The sequence below is a fragment of the Zonotrichia albicollis genome, chromosome 1 (assembly GCF_047830755.1).
Source record: "Zonotrichia albicollis isolate bZonAlb1 chromosome 1, bZonAlb1.hap1, whole genome shotgun sequence".
In the NCBI taxonomy this organism is placed as follows: domain Eukaryota; kingdom Metazoa; phylum Chordata; class Aves; order Passeriformes; family Passerellidae; genus Zonotrichia; species Zonotrichia albicollis.
Window position 1 is genome coordinate 388,849 of NC_133819.1, and position 18,209 is coordinate 407,057.

At 44.3% G+C, this 18,209-nt stretch overlaps 1 protein-coding gene across 8 annotated transcripts in view; it reads right to left on the bottom strand.

The window, feature by feature from the left end:
* Positions 1 to 18,209, bottom strand: part of ALS2CL (ALS2 C-terminal like) — a 146,607-nt gene that overhangs the window by 78,249 nt on the left and 50,149 nt on the right. For all 8 annotated transcript variants that reach the window (XM_074536117.1, XM_074536024.1, XM_074535982.1 and 5 more), the window contains 5 exons: positions 9,794 to 9,922; positions 7,877 to 7,996; positions 6,453 to 6,529; positions 5,848 to 5,914; positions 5,186 to 5,382 (listed from right to left, as the gene is read on the bottom strand). In XM_074536117.1, the coding sequence (XP_074392218.1) occupies positions 5,186 to 5,382; positions 5,848 to 5,914; positions 6,453 to 6,529; positions 7,877 to 7,996; positions 9,794 to 9,922 (590 nt within the window). The remainder of the gene's footprint in view (positions 1 to 5,185; positions 5,383 to 5,847; positions 5,915 to 6,452; positions 6,530 to 7,876; positions 7,997 to 9,793; positions 9,923 to 18,209) is intronic.

The following is an 18,209-nucleotide window of genomic DNA, read 5'->3' on the forward strand; positions in this document are numbered from 1 at the left end:
GGGCTCCAAGGCTTTGGAACCCCTCAGGGAATGCTGGAATATTTTCCCTCCGTGCTGATGCTGAGCTCGGCTGCTTTGCCCCAAAATCCAAACTGGAACGATTCAAAATCATGGAACCCTGGAATTTTTGGGGTTGGATGGGATCTTAAAAAGTTCCAACCCCGTGCCAGAGACATTTCCCACAGTTCGAGGGTGATCCAACCTGGCCTTGGGCCCTTCCATGGATCCAGGGGCAGCCACAGCTTCTCTGGGAATTCCATCCCAGCCCCTCCCCACATTCCCAGCCAGGAATTCTTTCCCAACAATCAATCCAAACCTCCTGTGGGTCGGTTTGCCAGGAGATGGTGCAACACCAAAACCGTGAGGAGGCTGTTTGACTTTCGCCCAGGCTGTTGTTTCAAACTCCTCCGCGAGAGTGGCTCTGCTCCAAGTTCTCCTTGGAGGTGTTTGAAATTTCAATGTTTTAATTTTAATTTAAAATGAAATCTCCTCTGGCTTTGCGGGTCTGAGTGGCAAAGGGGAGCAGCCAAAGGGGTGAGGGAACAGCGGGAGCTGGGCCAGGTTTAGGTTGGATTTTAGGGAAAAATTCTTCCCCCAGAGGGTGTCGGGAGCTGAACATTCCCCAGGGAATGGGCACAATCCCAAGGCTGCTCCAGGAGGTTGGACAGGGTGGGGTGGTTGGGATCCGTGAGCCCTTCCCACTCAGGATATTCCATAATTTCATGTCTGCTCCAGGCACAAGGATGTTTAGGCCACACATGAGTGGGAGTCTGGCCCTCTCCCAGCCCAGGTCACCCCAAATTCCAGGACAGGCACTGGAGAACTCTGGAATTCCAGGACAGGCACTGGAGAACTCTGGAATTCCAGGACAGGCACTGGAGAACTCTGGAATTCCAGGACAGGCACTGGAGAACTCTGGAATTCCAGGTCAGGCACTGGAGAACTCTGGAATTCCAGGACAGGCACTGGAGAACTCTGGAATTCCAGGACAGGCACTGGAGAACTCTGGAATTCCAGGACAGGCACTGGAGAACTCTGGAATTCCAGGTCAGGCACTGGAGAACTCTGGAATTCCAGGACAGGCACTGGAGAACTCTGGAATTCCAGGACAGGCACTGGAGAACTCTGGAATTCCAGGACAGGCACTGGAGAACTCTGGAATTCCAGGACGGGCGGAATGGAGCTGGAGAATGCCGATGTTTTTGCCCAAGAGCCCAAATTCCCACTCCCACAGCTCTGCCCACTCGCTCCTCCCTCGGAAATCCCAGAGCAGCCACCGAGGCCAGGAAGCTGCTCTGGAACCTTCCAGCAACAAAAGGAATTCCAGGAGGGAGAAGGGAACTCGAATCCAAGGAACTGAACAGAATTCCCTGAATTCTGCCACAAATCTCCCGGGATGCCTCACCCAAGTCACTCCACGGGCAGGAGAGGTTTGGATTGATCCCGGTTTTCCAGCCCGAAGGCAGGAGAGGAGAAAAAGCAGGAGATGGATTTGAGGGAGTGAAGGTGGGGATGAGCCCAAGGTCTCCTCCCTAAATGCTCCTCTGAGGCTGCTCCAGGGCACGGCACAATCTCTTCCATGGAATATTCAGGATTTTCACGGAATATTTTGGATTTGGGGCTGGAATTGGACTCAAATCCCTTCCAAGCCATTTATATTCTAGATTCTTTCATTATTTTAAGGGTCTCTCAAAGTGAGTTTCTCTCCATCCTTTTTCCTTCCAGAGCAAACTCATGAGTGGATAACTCATGGAAAACAAAATTTCCCAGTGTTTTGGTGGCTGAGGAGCTTGGTCATATCCCAGGTTTCTTCCCAAAAAGACCCAGAGTGTTCTCTATCCTATTTCCAAGAAATTTTGGTCAGGAACTTTTGATTTACAGACATTCTCTCACTTTAACTTGGATTTATTGAACATTTCCCCCTTTGAGCTCCTTTTGGATTTCAGCTTTTCTTAATTCCTGGGATAAAAATCTGGATGCTCAAGTTTGATAAAGCTCAAAGAGATTTTGCTAGTGGAGAACAAAATTTAAAAAAAATATAAATAAAATATATAAATAAAATTCTCCCTTCCAAGCCATTTATATTCTAGATTCTTTCATTATTTTAAGGCTCTCTCAAAGTGAGTTTCTCTCCATCCTTTTTCCTTCCAGAGCAAACTGTGCAAAACTCATGGAAAACGAAATTTCCCAGTGTTTTGGTGGCTGAGGAGCTTGGTCATATTCCAGGTTTCTTCCCAAAAAGACCCAGAGTGTTCTCTATCCTATTTCCAAGAAATTTTGGTCGGGAACTTTTGATTTACAGACATTCCTTCACTTTAACTTGGATTTATTGAACATTTCTCCCTTTGAGCTCCTTTTAGATTTAAGCTTTTCTTAATTCCTGGGATAAAAATCTGGATGTTCAAGTTTGATAAAGCTCAAAGAGATTTTGCTAGCGGAGAATAAAATTTTAAAAAAATATAAATAAAATATATCAATAAAATTCTCCCCAAAGGGTTTTTCTTGGGGATTTTCCTCATCGTGAGGGTGAGATTTCCACACCCCGGGCTGAGATCTTGATTTCAGACCAAGCCTAAATCCTAAGTGGAGGCACCAGCTCATGCAGCACCCTCAGCGTGACCAACACCACGTTTTTAAAAATGGCATTTAGGGTTTAATCCATAAACCACGGATAAGACACCCACAATAAATCCCAAGTTTTAGAACTCTTTGCTAAGCCTGCCCTCAAGGCCAGAATTCCCTCTGGGAATGGTGAGGTGGGAATCACAGACCTGGATTCACATCCACAACATCAATAAGAATCAAATTTTGACCTTAACCGCACCCTGGAAGTGCCAAAAAAAAAAAGGAGCAAACCCTTGGTGAGGTGGCTGAGTGAGCTTGGAGATCATTCCCAACCTTCACGGAAACGCCAAACCAACACTTCCAACCTTATTCCCACTTGGAGAAAAGGCCTAAAAGGTTCTTTCCCCCAGAGCCACTCTCCCTCATCAGTGGAGTCTGCCCAGAAAAGGAGCAGCCCCTTCAGGAGGGACCTGGAGAAGTTTGGGTTGACCTTGGAGATCTTTCCCAACCTTCACAGGAACACCAACCGACCACTTCCAACCTTATTCCCACTTGGAAAAGGTGCCCAGAGGGTTCCTTCCCAGAGCCACTCACCCTCATAGGTGGTCCCCATGAGCCCACTAAGAAAAGGAGCAGCCCCTTCATGAGGGACCTGGAGAAGTTTAGGTTGACCTTGGAGATCTTTCCCAACCTTCACGGAAACTCCAAACACTTCCAACCTTATTCCCAGTTGGAAAAGGTGCCCAGAAGGTTCCTTCCCAGAGCCACTTGCCCTCATAGGTGGTCCCCATGAGCCCACTCAGAAAAGGAGCAGCCCCTTCATGTTCAGGAGAAGTTTAGGTTGACCTTGGAGATCATTCCCAACCTTCACAGGAACACCAACCGACCACTTCCAACCTCATTCCCACTTGGAAAAGGTGCCCAGAAGGTTCCTTCCCAGAGCCACTCTCCCTCATGGGTGGTTACTCTGAGCATGCCCAGAAGGGGGCAGCCCCTTCACGAGTGACCTGGAGAAGTTTGGGCTGACCTTGGAGATCTCTCCCAACCTTCACAGAAACACCAAACAACCACTTCCAACCCTATTCCCACTTGGAAAAGGTGCCCAGAAGGTTCCTTCCCAGAGCCACTTGCCCTCATAGGTGGTCCCCATGAGCCCACTCAGAAAAGGAGCAGCTCCTTCAAAAGTGACCTGGAGAGGTTTGGGCTGACCTTGGAGGTCTTCTCCAACCTTCACGGAAATGCCAGACCAGCACTTCCAACCTTAGTCCAACCTGGAAAAGAGGCCTAGAAGGTTCTTCCCAGAGCCACTCATCGTCATAAGTGGTTACTCTGAGCATGCCCAGAAAGGAGCAGACCCTTCATGAGTGACCTGGAGATCTCTCCTAACCTACACAGAAACACCAAACCAACACTTCCAACTCTATTCCCACTTGGAAAAGTGGTCCAAAAGGTGCTTCCCACCTTATTCCCACTTGGAAAAGGTGCCCAGAAGGTTCCTTCCCAGAGCCACTTGCCCTCATAGGTGGTCCCCATGAGCCCACTAAGAAAAGGAGCAGCTCCTTCAAAAGTGACCTGGAGAAGTTTAGGTTGACCTTGGAGATCTTTCCCAACCTTCACAGCAACTCCAAACCACCACTTCCAACCATATTCCCACTTGGAAAAGGTGCCCAGAAGGTTCCTTCCCAGAGCCACTCACCCTCATGGGTGGTTACTCTGAGCCTGCCCAGAAAGGAGCAGCCCCTTCATGAGGGACCTGGAGAAGTTTGGGCTGACCTTGGAGATCTTTCCTAACTTTCACAGAAACACCAAACCAGCTCTTCCAACCTCATTCCCACTTGGAAAAGGTGCCCAGAAGGTTCCTTCCCAGAGCCACTTGCCCTCATAGGTGGTCCCCATGAGCCCACTAAGAAAAGGAGCAGCCCCTTCATGTTCAGGAGAAGTTTGGGCTGACCTTGGAGATCTTTTCCAACCTTCATGGAAACTCCAAGCACTTCCCACCTTTTTCCCACTTGGAAAAGGTGCCCAGAAGATTCCTTCCCAGAGCCACTCTCCCTCATGGGTGGTTACTCTGAGCATGCCCAGAAAGGAGCAGCCCCTTCATGAGTGACCTGGAGATCTCTCCCAACCTTCACAGAAACTCCAAACCAACACTTCCAACCTTATTCCCGCTTGGAAAAGGAGCCCAAAAAGTTCCTTACTTGCCATGGGGCTTCCCCCAGAGCCACTCTCCCTCGTAGGTGGCCCCGTAGAACCTGCCAAGAAAGGAGCAGCTCCTTCAAAAGTGACCTGGAGAAGTTTGGGTTGACCTTGGAGATCTTTCCCAACCTTCACAGAAACTCCAAACAACCACTTCCAACCTTATTCCCACTTGGAAAAGGTGCCCAGAAGATTCCTTCCCAGAGCCACTTGCCCTTGTAGGTGGCCACCCTGAGCCTGCCCAGAAAGGAGCAGCTCCTTCAAGAGCGACCTGGAGAAGTTTGGGCTGACCTTGGAGATCTTTTCCAACCTTCACGGAAACACCAAGCCAACACTTCCAACCTCACTCCCACTTGGAAAAGAGGCCCAAAAGGTGCTTCCCACCTTATTCCCACTTGGAAAAGGTGCCCAGAAGGTTCCTTACTTGCCGTGGGGCTTCCCCCAGAGCCACTCTCCCTCGTAGGTGGCGCCGCGGAGCCGCCCCTCCATGCGGAAGCCGTAGCTGAAGAAGCGCCGGGCCGGGGCCTCGCTGCCCTCCCCGCTGCGGCCCCAGAGAGGGAAATCGCGCTTCCCGTTGAGCGCCTGGCGCACGGCCTGCTCCAGCTTCCACCTCCACACGGCCTGCGGGCACGGAGAACGCGCGGTGGGCACAAATCCCGGGAAAACCAACGGGAGACAACGGCGGGAAAGCGGCGAGGAGATCATGGGTTCCCATCAAAGCCCGGCTGCAGCTCCCACAGGGCCTCTCCTGGAAGGTGGAAACTGCAGCAAGGCTGGGAGGGAGGAATTTCCACTTGGGTGTTGAAAAACAGGGAAAAATTCCGCTTGGATATGAAAAAAAAAAAAGAAATACAAATTTCAAGTTGATTTACCTACGGGACAGGCCTGTCCTTCAGGAAAAGCGGCAAGGAACCGATGGGTTCCCACCAGAATTCCTCACTCCTCACCAGCCATCAACTCTGAGCCACCTCTGGCCACCTAATCCCGGATTCTTTTGGAAAAGGAGCCGGAAATCCCAGCCCACCCTCACCAGAATGATTATCCAGTTTGAAATAATAAAGAGATGGGAAAATCCCAAGGCCTGACCTTGGCCTGAGGGTCCTTGGTGGAGAGGACGAAGGTCTCCTCCGGGGTTGTGATGCGTAGGCTGTGCCTGGGAGGGGGAAAAAAAAAGGATGGAAAACACAATTCCCAATCCATCAGCTCTTCCCATTCCCCTCCTGGAGATCCTGGTGCTTTCCCAGGTGGTTCTTCTGGAGACATCTCAAGTTCTCCAGGGCTGGAGTGACGAATTTTGGGATTCATCGGCAACGAATGGGATGAGAGGGAACAGCCTCAGGTTGTGCCGGGGGAAGGTCAGGTTGGACAACAGCAGGAATTTTTTTATGGAAAAACGTGGTCAGGCTTTGGAATTGCCCGGGGAGGTTTGGAGTGCCCGTCCCTGGAGGTGTCCAAGGAATTCCGGGCTGGGAACAAGGTGGGGATGGGACACAGGTTGGATTTGATGATCCCAGAGGGGCTTTTCCAACCTCAGAAATTCTGGGATTTCAATCTGGCAGCAAAGATCCCATTATCCACATCCCAATCCCACGGCTCGGAAAGGAGACGGGACAAAGCTTTGGATCACTTTCCCATCGACCTGAACATTTTTATTCCTTTGATTTCACCCCCAGTGGGAATTTCTCACTCACAGTCCCGGAGCCGATTTCTCTCCGCAGTTTTCATCCACCCACACCAGCTTCAGATCAAAACTCTGGAAGCTGTTTCCCTGGAAAAAAAAAGGGGGAAGATGCTCCTGTTACTGCTGGAAACATCCATGGAATGGCAGAGCTGGAGGGGCAGCACAAATTCCCAACTTTTTGAAGGTCCACCCATCCCAAATCGGGAGGAGAGACCCTGGAGATGGAAAAGCCACCAGGAAAGGAGGGAAGATCTCGTTTGAACACTCCTAAAGCTCTTCCAAAATTCCATGGCCACATCCAGGAGTAAAACATTCCCACACGACCCTGATCTCCACAGGAATTCCTCCCCTATCCCATGGCAACATTCCCAAATCATTCCGGCCAATATTCCCAGAGATTTGTGGTTGCCCATCCCTGGAAGTATCCAAGGAAAGGTTGGACAAGACTTGAAGCAACCTGGAACCATGGAATGGGGTGGGAATGGATCATCTTTGAGCTCCCTTTCCATCCAATCCATTCTGGGAATTATTTAGGATTCGGACTCCAGGTGGCAACACCAGAAATATCCCAGAAATCCCAAATTTAAGGAGTCACTTTTGGGATCAGCAGCACCCAAGCAAAACAAATTTCGAAGATTGGAATAAAAGGAAAATTTTAATTTCTCATCTCTTTTCCCTGCCTCCCATCCAGGTGTTCACACAGAGCTGCTGCCTGGTGGGATGGAGTTTTCCAAGGAATTCCACTGTGTTTTCCCAGGTTGGGGAGACCAGAAAAGGAAGGGACATCAAAATTCCCAATCAAGCCAATCCCAATTCCGTTGGAATTCCCAAAGCTCCATAAAGGTCAGCAGGAGCAGGTGAGACACAGATGGAAATCATGGATTGAACATGGAGATAATTCCATGGATTTGCTGATCCCGCGTTCCCATCCCAGCCACCAGCGTGATCCAAGCTGGAATTCCCTCATGGGAACAAACCCCCACACCCCAAAATTCCCAAAACAGCCCCAAAACCACCTCCAAATCTGCAGATGTGGCACAAACATGGAAAATCCCGTTTATTCCAATGCGTGGGATCCCATGGAATGTCAACCTTGATCCATCAAATCCCTTGGGATAACCAGGGGCCAAAATGGTGTGGACCACTCAAAAGGTGCCTGTGATGGTGGACAATCCACATTTCCTGGGAAAATGTCCTGTGGATCTCCTCGACTCCTTCCCAGATTTCCTTTATTTTCCAGAGCCAACCACACACAGATGGATCTGAAAAGTTCTCCCAACTTTTCCCAACAGCCAAACTCAGCTGTGAGTCCAACATCAAAAAAACCCGGAATTTTACCCCCATCCCTATGGAAATCCCTGTGAATTCTGCCATCCCACGGGAATTTTTTCCCATTTATCCGTGCCCCCCTTCCCAGGAGGATCCCGGGCTCACCTGGATGAGCACCAGGACGTCGTCGAAGAGCAGGAGCCGCTCGGAGCGGGCGGCGCCGGACGCGATGGGAAGGTTCCGGCTGTCCTCCAGGAGCCTCCTCTCGGGAACACACAGCACGTCCTGGAATTTGGTGTGGATTGGGAATTTGGTGTGGTCTGGGAATTTGATGTGGATGAGGAATTTGCTATGGACTGGGAGTTTGATAAGGATCAGGAATTTGACATAGATTGGGATTGGGAAAAATCGGGATTGGGAGAGGATGAGGAATTCCAGGCAGGAATTCCAGGCAGGAATTCCTGTCCTCTCGGGGACACACAGCACATCCTGGAATTTGGTGTGGATTGGGAATTTGGTGTGGATCAGGAATTTGAAGTGGATGAGGAATTTGCTATGGACTGGGAGTTTGATAAGGATCAGGAATTTGACATAGATTGGGATTGGGAAAAACCAGGATTGGGAGAGGATGTGGAATTCCAGGCAGGAATTCCTGTCCTCTCGGGGACACACAGCACATCCTGGAATTTGGTGTGGATTGGGAATTTGGTGTGGATCGGGAATTTGAAGTGGTCTGGGAATTTGATATGGATCAAGAATTTGATATGGATGAGGAATTTGCTATGGACTGGGAGTTTGATAAGGATCAGGAATTTGACATAGATTGGGATTGGGAAAAACCGGGATTGGGAGAGCATGTGGAATTCCAGGCAGGAATTCCTGTCCTCTCAGGGACACACAGCACGTCCTGGAGCAGCGGGGAAAACCGGGATTGGGAGAGGATGTGGAATTCCAGGCAGGAATTCCTGTCCTCTAAGGGACACACAGCACGTCCTGGAGCAGCGGGGAAAACCGGGATTGGGAGAGGATGTGGAATTCCAGGCAGGAATTCCCGCAGGGATCAGCCGGTTCCAGTGACAGGAACACACTTGGCCCCACTGAGCTCCCCCAGCTCTTCCACCCAGCTCTGCTCCATCGAATTCCAGCCTCAAATTCCCAATCCATATCAAATTCCCAATCCATATCAAATTCCCAATCCATATCAAATTCCCAGTCCGTATCAAATTCCCAGTCCGTACCAAATTCCCTCTGGCTCCATCAACCTCAGTTCCTTGATCCACATAAAATCCACATCACATCCATATCAAATTCCCAGTCAAAATCAAATTCCTGATCCATACCAAATTCCTGATCCATATCAAATTCCCAATCCATATGAAATTCCCTCTGGCTCGGGGTTCCAGTGACAGTGACACATTTGGGACACAAACTCAGCTTTGAAACCTGAGGGAATTCCTCCAGCCTTTCCACCCAGCTCTGCTCTGCTGAATTCCAGCCTCAAATTCCTGATCCATACGAAATTCCCGATCCACATTAAACTCCCTCTGACTCAGGGTTTCAGTGGCACCACTGGACACAAAACTCAACATTAAAATCCCCACTGAGTTTCTCTAACTCTTCCACCCAGCTCTGCTACATCAACTTCAATCCTCAATTCCTGGATCCATAGCAAATTCCCAATCCATACCAAATTCCTCATCCTTATCAAATTCCTGATCCATATCTAATTCCTGATCCTTATCCAATTCCCAATCCATGCCAAATTCCTCATCCTTATCAAATTCCCAATCCATACCAAATTCCCAATCCACTTCCAATTCCTGATCCATATTGAATTCTTGATCCATATCTAATTCCTGATCCTTATCAAATTCCCAATCCATACCAAACTCTTCATCCTCATCAAATTCCCAATCCATACCAAATTCCTCATCCTTATCCAATTCCCAATCCATACCAAATTCCTGATCCTTATCAAATTCCCTCCATACCAAATTCCTCATCCTTATCAAATTCCCAATCCATACCAAATTCCTCACCCTTATCCAATTCCCAACCCACCCCAATTCCCTTGGTTCTCACGGTGAATTTGCATCCCAGGGATTTCCAGAGCTCCTTGGTGACGACGGCTTCATCCAGGACCTGGCTGATGAAGGATTCCAACTTCCCAAATTCCCGCTCCACCGTGGCCACCACATCCCGCTCCGAGCCCTGGGAATGGACGGCAACATTCCCGGAAATTTGGGTCAGTCTGGGCTGGATTTCAGGGAATATTTATCCATTTAAACATGAAATTGAAATATTTGTTTGGTATTTAGCAATGTCCAAGCAGGATTTTTGGGAATATTTAGCAGCACATCCATTCTGGATCAACATGGGTCCAGGCTGGATTTTTGGGAATATTTAGGAAAGGAATTCCAGACTGGATTTTAGGGAATATTTAGGAAAGTAGTTTCAGGCTGGATTTTTGGGAATATTTAAGAAAGGAGATCCAGGTTGAATTTTGGGGAATATTTAGGAAAGGAGTTTCAGGCTGGATTTCAGGGAATATTTATCCATTTAAACATGAAATTGAAATATTTGGTTTATATTTAGCAATGTGCAAGCAGGATTTTTGGGAATATTTAGCAATGCATCCATTCTGGATCAAAATGGGTCCAGGCTGGATTTTTGGGAATATTTAGGAATTCCAGGTTGAGTTTTAGGGAATATTTAGGAAAGAAGGTCCAGGTTGGATTTTTAGGAATATTTAGCAACACATCCATTCTGGATCAAAATGGGCCCAGGCTGGATTTTTGGGAATATTTAGGAATTCCAGGTTGAGTTTTAGGGAATATTTAGGAAAGGCATTCCAGGCTGGATTTTAGGGAATATTTAGGAAAGGAGTTCCAGATTGGATTTTAGGGAAAATTTAGAAAAAGAATTCCAGGTTGAATTTTAGGGAATATTTAGGAAAGAAGGTCCAGATTGGATGTTTGGGAATATTTAGCAATGCCTCCATCCTGGATCAAAAAATATCCAGGCTGGACTTTTGGGAATATTTAGGAAAGGAGTTCCAGGTGGGATTTTGGGGAATATTTAGGAAAGGAGTTCCAGGCTGGATTTCAGGGAATATTTATCCATTTAAACATGACATTGAAATATTTGTTTTGTATTTAGCAATGTCCAAGCAGGATTTTTGGGAATATTTAGCATGGTGTCCTTCCGGGAATGAGGGAGGTTCAGGCTGGATTTTTGGGAATATTTAGCAATGCATCCATCCTGGATCAAAAAATGTCCAGGCTGGATTTTTGGGAATATTTAGGAGTTCCAGGTTGAGTTTTAGGAAATATTTAGGAAAGGCATTCCAGGCTGGATTTTAGGAAACATTTAGGAAAGGAGTTCCAGATTGGATTTTTGGGAATATTTAGCAACATGTCCATTCTGGATCAAAACAGGCCCAGGCTGGAGTTTTGGGAATATTTAGGAAAGGAGATCCAGGTTGAATTTTGGGGAATATTTAGGAAAGAAGGTCCAGATTGGATTTTAGGGAATATTTAGGAAAGGAATTCCAGGTTGGATTGTTGGGAATATTCAGCAACGGGTCCATCCTGGATCGAAAAATGTCCAGGCTGGATTTTTGGGAATATTTAGCAGTTCCAGGTTGGAGTTTTAGGGAATATTTAGGAAAGGAGTTCCAGGCTGGATTTTGGGGAATATTTAGGAAAGGAGTTCCAGGCTGAATTTTAGGGAATATTCATTACATGTCCATTCTGGACTCCACAAATCCCAGGTCAGATTTTCAGGAATACTTAGCCAAGGAGATCCAGCTTGGATTTTAGGGAATATTTAGGAAAGAAGGTCCAGATTGGATTTTAGGGAACATTTAAGAAAAGAGTTCCAGATTGGATTTTTGGGAATATTTAGCAATGCATCCATCCTGGATCAAAATGGGTCCAGGCTGGATTTTTGGGAATATTTAGGAATTCCAGGTTGAGTTTTAGGGAATATTTAGGAAAGGAGTTCCAGGCTGGATTTTAGGGAATATTTAGGAAAGGAGTTCCAGATTGGATTTTAGGGAAAATTTAGAAAAAGAATTCCAGGTTGAATTTTAGGGAATATTTAGGAAAGAAGGTCCAGATTGGATGTTTGGGAATATTTAGCAACACATCCATCCTGGATCAAAAAATATCCAGGCTGGATTTTTGGGAATATTTAGGAAAGGAATTCCACGTTGGATTTTAGGGAAAATTTAGAAAAAGAGTTCCAGATTGGATTTTTGGGAATATTTAGCAATGCATCCATCCTGGATCAAAAAAGGTCCAGGCTGGAGTTTTGGGAATATTTAGGAAAGGAATTCCAGCTTGAATGTTAGGGAATATTTAGGAAAGGAGTTCCAAGAAGGATTTTAGGGAATATTTAGGAAAGGAGTTCCAGGCTGGATTTCAGGGAATATTTATCCATTTAAACATGAAATTGAAATATTTGTTTTGTATTTAGCAATGTCCAGGCAGGATTTTTGGGAATATTTAGCATGGTGTCCTTCCGGGAATGAGGGAGGTCCAGGCTGGATTTTTGGGAATATTTAGGAATTCCAGGTTGAATTTTTGGGAATATTTAGGAAAGGAGTTCCAGCATGAATTTTAGAGAATATTTAGGAAAGGAGTTCCAGGCTGGATTTTAGAGAATATTTTGGAAAGTAGTTCCAGGCTGGATTTTAGGGAATATTTATCCATTTAAACATGAAATTGAAATATTTGTTTTGTATTTAGCAATGTCCAAGCAGGATTTTTGGGAATATTTAGCAGCACATCCATTCTGGATCAAAATGGGTCCAGGCTGGATTTTTGGGAATATTTAGGAGTTCCAGACTGGATTTTAGGGAACATTTAGGAAAGGAGTTCCAGATCAGATTTTAGGGAAAATTTAGAAAAAGAGTTCCAGGTTGGATTTTTGGGAATATCCATCAACGTGTCCATCCTGGACTCCACAAATCCCAGGTCAGATTTTCAGCAATACTTAGCGGAGGAGATCCAGGTTGGATTTTGGGGAATATTTAGGAAAGAAGGTCCAGATTGGATTTTTGGGAATATTTAGAAAAAGAGTTCCAGGTTGGATTTTTGGGAATATTTAGCAATGCATCCATCCTGGATCAAAAAAGGCCCAGGCTGGATTTTTGGGAATATTTAGGAAAGGAATTCCAGGTTGAATTTTAGGGAATATTTAGGAAAGGAGTTCCAAGCTGGATTTTTGGGAATATTTAGGAAAGGAGTTCCAAGCTGGATTTTTGGGAATATTTAGGAAAGGAATTCCAGGATGGATTTTGGGGAATATTTAGGAAAGGAGTTCCAGGCTGGATTTTAGGGAATATTTATCCATTTAAACATGAAATGGAAATATTTGTTTTGTATTTAGCAATGTCCAGGCAGGATTTTTGGGAATATTTAGCATGGTGTCCATCCTGGAATGAGGGAGGTCCAGGCTGGATTTCTGGGAATATTTAGGAAAGAAGGTCCAGGCTGGATTTTAGAGAATATTTAGGAGTTCCAGGTTCAGTTTTAGGGAATATTTAGGAAAAGAGTTCCAGGCTGGATTTTTGGGAATAATTAGCAAAGAAGGTCCAGGTTGGATTTTTGGGAATATTTATTAATGTCCAGGTTGGATTTTTGGGAATATTTAGCAACGGGTCCATCCTGGATCAAAATGGGTCCAGGCTGGATTTTACGGAATATTTAGGAAAGGAGTTCCAGATTAGATTTTAGGGAAAATTTAGAAAAAGAGTTCCAGGTTGGATTTTTGGGAATATTTAGGAAAGGAATTCCAAGATGGGCTTTAGGGAATATTTAGGAAAAGAATTTTGGGTTGGATTTTTGGGAATATTCAGCAACGGGTCCATTCTAGATCAAAAAAGGTCCAGGCTGGACTTTTGGGAATATTTAGGGAAGGAGTTCCAGGCTGGATTTTAGGGAACATTTAGGAAAAGAGTTCCAGGTGGGATTTTTGGGAATATTTAGGAAAGGAGTTCCAGGCTGGATTTTAGGGAATATTTAGGAAAGGAGTTCCAGGCTGGATTTCAGGGAATATTTATCCATTTAAACATGAAATTGAAATATTTGTTTTGTATTTAGCAATGTCCAAGCAGGATTTTTGGGAATATTTAGCATGGTGTCCTTCCGGGAATGAGGGAGGTCCAGGCTGGATTTTAGGGAATATTTAGGAAAGGAATTCCAGGCTGAATTTTAGGGAACATTTAGAAAAAGAGTTCTAGGTTGGATTTTTGGGAATATTTAGCAACTTATCCACCATGGATCAAAAAAGGTCCAGGCTGGATTTTGGGAATATTTAGGAAAGGAATTCCAGGCTGCATTTTTGGGAAGATTTAGGAAAGGAGTTCCAAGCTGGATTTTTGGGAATATTTAGCAACATGTCCATCCTGGATCGAAAAATGTCCAAGCTGGATTTTTGGGAATATTTAGGAAAGGAGATCCAGGTTGAATTTTGGGGAATATTTAGGAAAGGAGTTCCAGATTGGATTTTAGGGAATATTTAGGAAAGGAATTCCAAGCTGGATTTTAGGGAAAATTTAGAAAAAGAATTCCAGGTTGGATTTTTGGGAATATTCAGCAACGGGTCCATCCTTGATCAAAAAATGTCCAGGCTGGATTTTTGGGAATATTTAGGAAAGGAGTTCCAGGCTGAATTTTAGGGAACATTTAGGAAAAGATTTCCAGGTTGGATTTTTGGGAATATTTAGCAACGTATCCATCCTGGATCGAAAAATGTCCAGGCTGGATTTTTGGGAATATTTAGGAAAGGAATTCCAGATTGAATTTTAGGGAATATCCATCAACGTGTCCATCCTGGACTCCACAAATCCCAGGTCAGATTTTCAGCAATACTTCACCAAGGAGTTCCAGGTTGGATTTTTGGGAATATTTAGCAATGTATCCATCCTGGATCAAAAAATATCCAGGCTGGACTCTTGGGAATATTTAGGGAGTTCCAAACTGGATTTTTGGGAATATTTAGGAAAGGAGTTCCAGATTGGATTTTTGGGAATATTTAGCAAAGAAGGTCCAGGTTGGATTTTTTGGAATATTTAGCAACATGTCCATCCTTGATCAAAAAATGTCCAGGCTGGATTTTTGGGAATATTTAGGAAAGGAATTCCAGGTTGGATTTTTGGGAATATTTAGGAAAGGAGTTCCAGGTTGAATTTTAGGGAACATTTAGGAAAAGATTTCCAGGTTGGATTTTAGGGAATATCCATCAACGTTTCCATCCTGGACTCCACAAATCCCAGGTTAGATTTTCAGGAATACTTAGCCAAGGAGATCCAGCTTGGATTTTAGGGAATATTTAGGAAAGAAGGTCCAGGCTGGATTTTTGGGAATATTTAGCAATGCATCCATACTGCATAAAAAAATATCCAGGCTGGACTCTTGGGAATATTTAGGGAGTTCCAAACTGGATTTTTGGGAATATTTAGGAAAGGAGTTCCAGGCTGGATTTTTCGGAATATTCATCAATGTGTCCATCCTGGATCAAAAAAGATCCAGGCTGGATTTTTGGGAATATTTAGGAAAGGAGTTCCAAGCTGGATTTTTGGGAATATTTAGGAAAGGAGTTCCAGGCTGGATTTTAGGGAATATTTAGGAAAGGAGTTCCAGATTGGATTTTAGGGAAAATTTAGAAAAAGAGTTCCAGGTTGAATTTTAGGGAATATTTAGGAAAGAAGGTCCAGATTGGATTTTTGGGAATATTTAGCAATGTATCCATCCTGGATCAAAATGGGTCCAGGCTGGATTTTTGGGAATATTTAGGAGTTCCAGGTTGAGTTTTAGGGAATATTTAGGAAAGGAATTCCAAGCTGGATTTTAGGGAAAATTTAGAAAAAGAATTCCAGGTTGAATTTTAGGGAATATTCATCAACGTGTCCATCCTGGACTCCACAAATCCCAGGTCAGATTTTCAGGAATACTTAGCACAGGAGTTCCAGGTTGGATTTTAGGGAATATTTAGGAAAGAAGGTCCAGATTGGATTTTTGGGAATATTTAGCAACGTATCCATCCTGGATCAAAATGGGTCCAGGCTGGATTTTTGGGAATATTTAGGGAGTTCCAAACTGGATTTTTGGGAATATTTAGGAAAGGAGTTCCAGGATGGATTTTTGGGAATATTTAGGAAAGGAGTTCCAGGCTGGATTTCAGGGAATATTTATCCATTTAAACATGAAATTGAAATATTTGTTTTGTATTTAGCAATGTCCAAGCAGGATTTTTGGGAATATTTAGCATGGTGTCTTTCCGGGAATGAGGGAGGTCCAGGCTGGATTTTAGGGAATAATTAGCAAAGAAGGTCCAGGTTGGATTTTCGGGAATATTTAGGAGTTCCAGGTTGAGTTTTAGGGAATATTTAGGAAAGGAGTTCCAAGCTGGATTTTAGGGAATATTTAGGAAAAGAGTTCTGGGTTGGATTTTTGGGAATATTTAGCAATGCATCCATCCTGGATCAAAACAGGCCCAGGCTGGATTTTGGGAATATTTAGGAGTTCCAGGTTGAGTTTTAGGGAATATTTAGGAAAGGAGTCCCAAGCTGGATTTTGGGAAATATTTAGGAAAAGAATTCCAAATTGGATTTTAGGGAATATTCACCAACGTGTCCATCCTGGACTCCACAAATCCCAGGTTAGATTTTCAGGAATATTTAGCCAAGGAGATCCAGGTTGGATTTTTGGGAATATTTACGAAAGGAGTTCCAGATTGGATTTTAGGGAAAATTTAGAAAAAGAGTTCCACGCTGGATTTTGGGAATATTTAGCAATGCATCCATCCTGGATCAAAAAATATCCAGGCTGGACTTTTGGGAATATTTAGGGAAGGAGTTCAAGCCTGGATTTTAGGGAAAATTTAGGAAAGGAGTTCCAGATTGGATTTTTGGGAATATTTAGCAATGCATCCATCCTGGATCAAAACAGACGCAGGCTGGATTTTAGGGAATATTTAGGAAAGGAGTTCCAGGATGGATTTTAGGGAATATTTAGGAAAAGAGTTCTGGGTTGGATTTTTTGGGAATATTCAGCAACACATCCATCCTGGATCAAAAAATATCCAGGCTGGACTCTTGGGAATATTTAGGAAAGGAGATCCAGGCTGGATTTTAGGGAACATTTAGGAAAGGAGTTCCAGGTTGGATTTTAGGGAATATTTAGGAAAGGAGTTCCAGGTTGGTTTTTTGGGAATATTTAGGAAAGAAGGTCCAGATTGGTTTGTTTGGGAATATTTAGCAATGCATCCATCCTGGATCAAAAAATATCCAGGCTGGATTTTTGGGAGGATTTAGGAAAGGAGTTCCAGGCTGGATTTCAGGGAATATTTAGAAAAGGAGTTCCAGGCTGAATTTTAGGGAATATTTAGGAAAGGAGTTCCAGGTTGGATTTTAGGGAACATTTAGGAAAGGAGTTCCAGGTTGGTTTTTTGGGAATATTTAGGAAAGGAGTTCCAGGTTGGTTTTTTGGGAATATTTAGCAACTTATCCATCATGGATCAAACAAGGTCCAGGCTGGATTTTTGGGAATATTTAGGAAAGGAGTTCCAAGCTGGATTTTAGGGAATATTTAGGAAAGGAGTTCCAGGGTGAATTTTAGGGAACATTTAGGAAAAGATTTCCAGGTTGGATTTTTGGGAATATTTAGCAATGCATCCATCCTGGATCAAAAAATATCCAGCTGGACTCTTGGGAATATTTAGGGAGTTCCAAACTGGATTTTTGGGAATATTTAGGAAAGGAGTCCCAAGCTGGATTTTAGGGAAAATTTAGAAAAGGAGTTACAGATTGGATTTTTGGGAATATTTAGCAACACATCCATTCTGGATCAAAGAAGGCCCAGGCTGGATTTTTGGGAATATTTAGGAAAGGAGATCCAGGCTGGATTTTTGGGAATATTTAGGAAAAGAGTTTTGGGTTGGATTTTTGGGAATATTTAGCAATGGGTCCATCCTGGATCAAAAAAGGTCCAGGCTGGATTTTGGGGAATATTTAGGAAAGGAGTCCCAAGCTGGATTTTAGAGAAAATTTAGAAAAAATGTTACGGATTGGATTTTTGGGAATATTTAGGAAAAGAGTTCCAGGCTGGATTTTAGGGAAAATTTAGAAAAATGTTATGGATTGGATTTTTGGGAATATTTAGCAATGCATCCATCCTGGATCAAAAAATGTCCAGGCTGGATTTTTGGGAATATTTAGGAAAAGAATTCCAAATTGGATTTTAGGGAATATCCATCAACGTGTCCATCCTGGACCCCACAAATCCCAGGTCAGATTTTCAGCAATACTTCACTGAGGAGATCCAGCTTGGATTTTAGGGAATATTTAGGAAAGAAGGTCCAGATTGGATTTTTGGGAATATTTAGCAATGCATCCATCCTGGATCAAAAAATGTCCAGGCTGGATTTTTGGGAATATTTAGGAAAGGAGTTCCAAGCTGGATTTTAGAGAAAATTTAGAAAAGGAGTTACA